The 8,279-nt window shown below is 49.3% G+C and overlaps 1 protein-coding gene across 1 annotated transcript in view; it reads left to right on the top strand.

The window, feature by feature from the left end:
- Window positions 1-1,831: 1,831 nt before the first annotated feature.
- The window catches only part of LOC139170643 (protocadherin-23-like), a 67,931-nt gene continuing 61,483 nt past the window's right edge, over window positions 1,832-8,279 (top strand). Inside the window, exon 1 of the mRNA XM_070758134.1 lies at window positions 1,832-3,656. Within this exon, the coding sequence (XP_070614235.1) occupies window positions 1,832-3,656 (1,825 nt within the window). The remainder of the gene's footprint in view (window positions 3,657-8,279) is intronic.

The following is an 8,279-nucleotide window of genomic DNA, read 5'->3' as shown; positions in this document are numbered from 1 at the left end:
TTTTTGCCTGCCGCTGCACATTGCTGGCTCAAGTTTAAAGTTTGTAAAAAGTGTACATAGTTGTAAAAACTATACATGTTTGTAAAAAGTATTCTGCTACACTGGTATTTTATTAAATATAATATTACTACACCATTTGGTTCAGAATACTTTTTTCCTTGTTTTCCACTTCTAATTCTTAAAGCCCGGTGCATCTTATACTCTGAAAAATACAGTATTATAAAAGTGATTATAGAGAAAGCTAAATTCCAAACACCTAAATCTCCAAATCTTTAAATAGTCATAATTTTCTCTGATAATCACTTTTTAAAAACATAAGGAATTATGAAACTAAATGTATCCATCACAACTTTTAACTTCAGAAATCTAATCTATGTTCTATAAGAGTAGGTAAAAATGACAGGGACAAAATAATAATAGTATTATAAAGTTTGAGCTATATATTGGAAGGCATAAGTATGACTCTTCTGTTGTGAAATGACCTTATGTAAGATTTCAGTCTAGAGTAGAAGATGTGATCATTCTTATTTTGTTATAAGGGTAAAATCAGATAAAACAAACAAAACACTTTAAAGTCCTGAAAGTATTATAAAAATGTTTATTGTTACTGCAATTATCTATTTAATAAGTACTGGATATATATCAAACATAAACAGGTCATTGTAGTTTTCTATAAAATATATATACATCCACTGCTCGTCATTCATTCTAATTATTATATTCAGACAGTTAGTTGTAGTTCTTCATTTAGCTTACCTATCATCACTCAAAACAATAGTTTTTGGAGACTTCCAAGTTTTGCAAAGATAAAGTGAAAAAAAATAGAGAGAAACATCTGAAAGAAATATAAAGACCTACTAAGATGAGAGGAGAGCATCTTAAAATCAATTCAGCAAAGGATACTGAGGGTTGGCTTAAAATATACTGCTCAAAAAAATAAAGAGAACACTTAAACAACAGAATATAACTCCAAGTAAATCAAACTTCTGTGAAATCAAACTGTCCACTTAGGAAGTAACCCTGATTGACAATCAATTTCAATTTGTTGTCAGCACATTCAACTTTGTACAGAACAAAGTATTCAATGAGAATATTTCATTCATTCAGATCTAGGATGTGTTATTTGAGTGTTCCCTTTATTTATTTATTTTTGAGCAGTGTAGTTTAAAGTGATGAAAAGAAAAAAAATGTAGGTAAGAGATTAAAATCCTGAACAATAGTATCCCAACATATAAATTGAAGAACCTAATTGTTAGGGAAAGTATGCTTTAACAATAATAATAATTAATAATTTATTAGATTTGTATGCCGCCCATCTCCGAAGATTGTACTATACAGCTGCACTATACAGCTTCCCTTGAAAGGTGGGAATGGATGAATTAAAATTAAATCTTAAAATCTTGTTTCAAAGATAGCTGAGTAAGCTAGCGTCCAGCAAGGCTGCAATAGATTGGTTAATTGGGGCTAAGCCCCTCGCTACCCACCCATGGCCTCATCACATGGGGTAGGGGGGGTGTTAGCATCCCAGAGGGATGGGTTGGGAAAGGAAGACTGCTGCAGCAGCATCAGAAAGCAGCAGTCAAGTCAGATGTCTTGCCCAACCACACCAGTTTTTCTTAGGCAGAGTTTTATGGGTGAATGCAGTCTGTGACCCCAAGAATGCACGGAGCCTAGGCTACCGGGAGGGCTGAGTGTGTGGAAGAGGAAAAGGCTAAGGAGAAGCACTGATTTGGAAGAGCTGCAAGTGCTCCTATGGGCAGAGTGTTTAATGCACTCCGGGGAGAAAAGTTTCATCGGTGTGTGTCGCTGAAGCAAAGAGATTGAGGTGAGCATGGAGCTTGCCTTGAAAACCAGGAAGAGATGGAGGAAGACAAGGGGTCGACCCATCGGGAGATGGCCGATCCCACTATGGCTTTGCCTATTATGCATTGCGGGGGAGTGTTCAGCCCAGGTGTACAAGCTCAGCTTGCAAGTGGAGGAAGAACTGCCGGCTGACACTCTGGTGGGGGACATCAGCGCAGGGCTGCCGCCCGGGGAAGCCCACCCCGCCGGGTTTTTCTTCTCGGAAGGTAGCGGGGAGTCCGCCCTGTTCGCGGATTTCCACGTGCACCCGGACACCGGCCTCATCGTCACCGCCAGGCCCCTGGACCGCGAGCGGACGGCACGTTATAGCTTCGCGGCGGCCACGCCGAGCGGGGCGATCGTGCAGGTGGAAATCGCCGTGGTCGACGTGAACGACCACGCTCCCAGCTTCCCTCGGGAGTCAGCGCGACTCAGCGTGTCCGAGCTCAGCCCGCCCGGCAGCGCTTTCCGCTTGCCCGCTGCGCGCGATCTTGACGAGGGGAGCTTTGGCATCTGGGGCTACTCTTTGCTGCCCGACGGCTCCGCGGAGGAGGAGGAGAATCCGTTTTTCCGAGTGCGCTACGGCGCTCCCTCCGACCCTTTGGATCTGCTCTTGCTGAGGCGGCTGGATCGGGAGCAGGCAGCTACCCATCAGTTGTTGATCGAGGCTTGGGACGGGGGCAGCCCTCGCCGGAGCGGACGCCTCCGGGTAGAGATCTACGTGCTGGATGAAAACGACAACGCTCCCACTTTTGGGCAACGGGAGTACCGAGCCCGCCTACGGGAAGACGCGCCCGCGGGGATGTCGGTGTGTCGGGTTTTCGCCACCGACCCGGATCTGGGTGTCAACGGGGAGGTCCGTTACGCCCTCAGCCGCCGCCAGGGAGACTCTTCCGCGCCGGCTTACTTCGAGGTGGGCGAGCGCAGCGGGCTGCTCCGTTTGCGTCGGCCGCTGGACCGCGAGCTGCGTGCTAGCCACCACCTGGCTGTGGAAGCGCGCGACGGCGGCGCCCAGCCCGAAATGGCGACCGCCTGGGTCTCCGTGGAAGTCTTGGACGTGAACGACAACCCGCCTGTCATTCAGCTGCTGTATCTCACTGAGGCCGGCGCCGGAGTCTCCGAAGGGGCGCGGGCGGGGGACTACGTAGCCCGAGTGTCTGTCTCCGACCCCGACCAACAGCCCTTCGACGGCGGCGGCGGCGTGACTTTGAGCCTGGAAGGCGGCGAAGGGGCCTTTTCACTGCGAAGAGGCGACGGCGGCGTCTACTTCCTGTGCGTGGAAGGCCCCTTAGACCGGGAGACCCGCGAGGCGTACGAACTTCGCTTGACGGCCGTCGACGCCGGCGTGCCGCCGCTCTCCTCGCGCCGCTTGCTGGCCCTCCGCGTGGCCGACCTGAACGACGAGGCGCCCGCATTCGCGCAGCCTCGCTACCGAGCCACCGTCTCCGAAGCCGCCTTGCCCGGCGCGGTGGTCTTGCGCCTCAGCGCCTCAGACGCTGACGAGCCCAGCTCGCGCAACAGCCAGGTGCGCTACGCATTGGCCCCCTTTCAGCCCCACGGCGCGCTTTTCCGCCTCGACCCACTCAGCGGCCTCCTGAGTCTCCGAGCCGCGCTGGATCGCGAGCGCGAGGCGCTGGTGCAGCTGTGGGCGCTGGCCCGGGACTTGGGCGCGCCTCCCCTCTCAGCCTCGTGCCTGGTGAGCGTCGCCGTCGCGGATGCCAACGACAACGAGCCAGTCTTCGAGCGCCAGGTCTACAATGTCAGCTTGGGTGAACACTCCGAGGTCGGCCACTGCCTCTTGCAGGTAATTACCGGTAACTGATGGATTAGTAACTAACTCCTCACGTCGGGTGTGGAGAGGAGCAAAGGACCAGCGATCTCTTGTAGTGACCCTAAACGAGCTAGAGGTTTCTTGGAGTTGCAGGACCTGCAAAAATCGGAGAAAATTTGCCAGCTAAAGCAAGCTGATATTTAAAAATATTCTCCTTGATTAGTTAAAAAAAATATTCCCTTTGCCATTATCCTTAAACATTCTTTTTTTTTCTTTTTTCTTTTTATTGGCCAAGTGTGATTGGACACACAAGGAATTTGTCTTTGGTGCATGTGCTCTCAATGTACATAAAATAAAAGATACATTTGTCAGGAACTCTGAGGTATAACAGTTAATGATTGCCATAGGGTTTGTACAACCACTACACTCAGGGCCGCCATCAGGAATTTTGGGGCCCCATACAGCCTAAGTGTCTGCCCCCCCCTCCCTTCTTCCTTCCTTCCTTCCTTCTCTTTTTCTTTCTTTTTTCTCTCTTTTTTATTTTCCTTCCTTCTTTCCTCCCTCCTGCCCCATCCCCTTCCTTCCTCTTTCTTTCTTTCTCTTTCTCTTTCTTTTTTCTTTTTCTTTCTTTTCTTTTTTCTATTCTCTTTCTTTTCCTCCCTCCCTCCCTCCCCAGTGGTAGTGATGCCAGAACGCCCTTCCCTGGGGATGGGAGCCGGGGGGGGGGGGCTCCACTGGTCTCCCTCGACAAGACCTTCAGCAACACACCAGCCCTGCTAGGCAGGCCTCTTAGCCCCACTAAAGAAATGGGGGTTAAGGAAGACCCCCACCCCCCACCTTGCCCCAAACACTGGCACTCTGCATAACCCATGCGGGGGCTTTGGCTTCCCCTCTGCAGAACAGAAGCTGGGGACCCCTCCCTCCACATACACCAGATCCCTATGGCCCATCCGAGGGCTGGCAAAATAGGTGTGCTCCCCCACCTGCTTTTCTCTCTCTCTCTCTCTTTTTCTCTCTTTCTCTCTTTTTCTCTCCCTTTCTCTCTCTTTTTCTCTTTCTCTTTTTATCTCTTTCTCTCCCTCTCTTTCTCTTTTTGTCTCCCTTTCTCTCTCTTTCTCTTTATATCTCTTTCTCTCTTTTGTCTCTCCCCCCTCTCTTTCTTTCTATCTCTCTCCCACCCTCTCTCTTTCACTTTATCTATCTCTTTCTCTCCCTCTCTCCCCTTCTCTCTTTCTTTCTCTTTCTCTCTCTTTCTCTCCCTCTTTTTATCTCCCTTTATCTCTTTTTCTCTCTCTCTTTCTCTCCCTCTCTCTCTTTGTCTCTTTCTATCTCTTTCTCTCTCTCCCTCCCTCTCTCTTTCTCTTTTTATCTCTCTCTCTCTCTTTTCTCTTTCTCTCCCCCTCTCTCTTTGTCTCTTTCTATCTCTTTCTCTCCCTCCCTCTCTCTTCCTCTTTATCTCTCTCTCTCTTCTCTTTTTCTCTTCCTTTCTCTCTTTTTCTCTCTCTCTTTCTCTCCCCCTCTCTCTTTGTCTCTTTCTATCTCTTTCTCTCCCTCCCTCTCTCTTTCTCTTTTTATCTCTCTCTCTCTTTTTCTCTCTATCTTTCTCTCCCCCTCTCTCTTTGTATCTTTCTATCTCTTTCTCTCCCTCCCTCTCTCTTCCTCTTTATCTCTCTCTCTTCTCTTTTTATCTTCCTTTCTCTCTTTTTCTCTCTCTCTTTCTCTCCCCCTCTCTCTTTGTCTCTTTCTATCTCTTTCTCTCCCTCCCTCTCTCTTTCTCTTTTTATCTCTCTCTCTCTCTTTTTCTCTCTTTTTATCTCCCTTTCTCTCTTTTTCTCTTTCTCTCCATCCCTCTCTCTTTCTCTCTCTCTCTCTTTCTTTCTTTCTCCCTTTCTCTCTCTCTTTCTCTCCCCCTCGGTCTCTTTCTATCTCTTTCTCTCCCTCCCTCTCTCTTCCTCTTTTTATCTCTCTTTCTCTCTTTTCCCCCCTCTTTTTATCTCCCTTTCTCCCTTTCTCTCTCTTTCTCTCCCCCTCTCTCTTTATCTTTTTCTATATCTTTCTCTCCCTCCCTCTCTCTTTCTCTTTTTATCTCTCTCTCTCTCTCTCTCCCCCTCCCTTTCTTTCCATCCCTTTCTCTCTCTCTCTCTTTCTCCCCCCTCTCTCTGAAGTGGGGAGGGCCGGGTTGGCACCAACGGAGCTCGAGACGGGGTGCAAAAGCAAACTACTCTGCCGGACCGGGCCCGGATGAGGCGAGCACCCGGCCGCCCAAGCCTCGTTCCCCAACGCCGGCAGGGGCTCCGACCTTCGCCACGCACTTTACTTTATTCCGGGAGGATCGCGCTGCCAAACGCTCCGTCGGAGCTTCGAGTCCTGGGCGTGCCTTTTTCTTGCAAATGAGTCCCGCTCCCGTTGGTTAGGCAGGCGGCCGGCAAGAGAGGGCCGGTACTGCGCCTGTGCTCACTGGGCACAAATTACTGCGGGCGCCAGGGCCCAGGGGGCTGGCAACCCCCCCCATTTTTAAATTTGGCCGGGCCCCTGACGCCTCACGGCTCGGTCGCCGCCACCAGGAATCCAGGAAACTGGGGTCAGGGGTCTCTGGGGCGTCGCACCGGGACGGCGCCTGGAATGTCGGGCGCGCGGGCTGATGCGCGCTCTCCCCATCCCCTGCTGCCAGCCCAACCCGGAAAATTCAAAGTAAGAAAAACCTTCGCTCTTACTTTGAATGCTCCGGGCAGGCTAGCAGGGAGATGGAGAGAGCGCGGTGGCCCCCGCTGTGAGAATGCTTGCAGGGAAGAGAGGCGGAGCAGACGGGCGAGCGAGGGCAGCGGCGAGTAGCCACGGCGGCGTGAGGGGGCTAGAGGTGCGGGGGGGGCCGCGGCTTCGTGCGCGCCCTTGGAAAAGGATGCGCGGGAGGGGCCTTTTGGGGGACGCTGGCGCACGCGTGCGAAGCCTACAACTTGCGCTTGTGTTAAATTTTGTTTCTTTCCTAAGCAGCCTTCTGTGTAAAAAAATCCATTTGGGAACGACTCGTTCCCAAATGGATTTTTTTACACAGAAGGCTGCTTAGGAAAGAAACAAAATTTAACACAAGCGCAAGTTGCAACCGCCACCCCGAAGGGGCTCCTACCTTCGCCGCACGCTTTACTCTGGGACTGGAGGACAGGAGGAGCCGAAAGCCACCGGGAGAGGACTGGGCTCAGCAGGAGAAGCGCCGGGCCCCCGCCATTATTCAATTTTCCCAGGCCCGGTACGCCCCTCCCAGTAATACCCATCTATCGGCGGCCCTGACTACACTTTTTACAAACTTCAAACTTGAAACTTTTAAGACTTGTGGACTTCAACTCCCAGAATTCCCATAAGCAATGAGGAAACAATCAACATTAATAAAAATCTTAAAGAGACAAGCAACAAGTTATAGTCATGCATTCATAAGTGGAAGGAAATGGGTGATAGGACTTCTGGGAGTTGAAGTCCAGATATCTTCAAGTTGCCAAGGTTGGGAAACACTTGTCTAGTTGTCTTGGTGTGCAGAGCTCTGTAGCAGTACTTTATTAAAATACCTTAGGTGCTAATCTCATCCAGGTTTTTAGATTTAGGTTTATTATTAAGAGTTGGAAGGGACCCTGTAGGTCATTTAGTCTAACCCCCTGCTCAAACAGGAGTTTCTACACCATTTGAGACAGAAGGCAGTCCAGTCTCTCAATCGCAAGTGTTGGGGCTCTCACAACTTCCACTGGCAAGCTGTTCCACTGCTTGATTGCTCTCATCAAAAAGTTTCTCCTCACTTCCAGGTTGAATCTCTCCTTGCTCAGCTTCCGTTATTCCTTGTCCTTCCATCCGTTATTCTCTTTCAAACCACTTCCCATAAAAATGCTATGATAGTCTCCCAGATTCAAAGGATCATAGTAAACCCAACATCATATGGAAATTGAGCTGGAGATGGGTGAAGCGTGCAGATGGTAGATGTTAATCTAGAGAACACTTGTCTAGTTCCTGGGGGTCCCACGTAATACCACAAGATAATGCCCTGCCATTGTGAAAAATTATATCCATGCAAATAGCTCTGAATAAATCAAAACAGGCTATGAAGATAAGCAATATTGAATTTATTGCATAAAATGTGATATCGGTTGACGTGAACCGGTGGATATATGTGACATGATGGTTTGTCTGCCACAAGCCTGTTCTCTAAAGGCCAAGTTATTTAATGTGGAGAAGCTGAAAGAAGCTAAATGGGTCAGAGCACTTTTTCTAAAATTCCTCTAGTGGTGAAGAAAATAATCCCGTGGAAGCCATCATTCTGAGAAAAAGAGAAATGAACCAACCATTAGAAGATATCTTTCCTACACAGGTGGAATGTACCAGTAGTGGGATTCAGTGCACTAATGCAGTGTTTCCCAACCTTGGGAACTTGAAGATATCTGGACTTCAACTCCCAGAATTCCCCAGCCAGCATTCGCTGGCTGGGGAATTCTGGGAGTTGAAGTCCAAATATCTTCAAGTTGCCAAGGTTGGGAAAAACTGCACTAATGTATTATCCTGGCTAGCAACTGCTCAGAAATCCTAGGTCCTCAGCTGCCGAAAGGGAGTGTGCATGTGCTATCGTGCATGTGCGAGTGCCCACACCCATAATTCAATGCCTGGGGACAGTGAAAATGGCCTCCCCTGC

The sequence above is a fragment of the Erythrolamprus reginae genome, chromosome 7 (genome assembly GCF_031021105.1).
Source record: "Erythrolamprus reginae isolate rEryReg1 chromosome 7, rEryReg1.hap1, whole genome shotgun sequence".
Taxonomy (NCBI): Eukaryota; Metazoa; Chordata; class Lepidosauria; order Squamata; family Dipsadidae; genus Erythrolamprus; species Erythrolamprus reginae.
The sequence above is the reverse complement of the archived record's forward strand: the minus strand, read 5'-3'. Positions and strand labels throughout refer to the sequence as shown.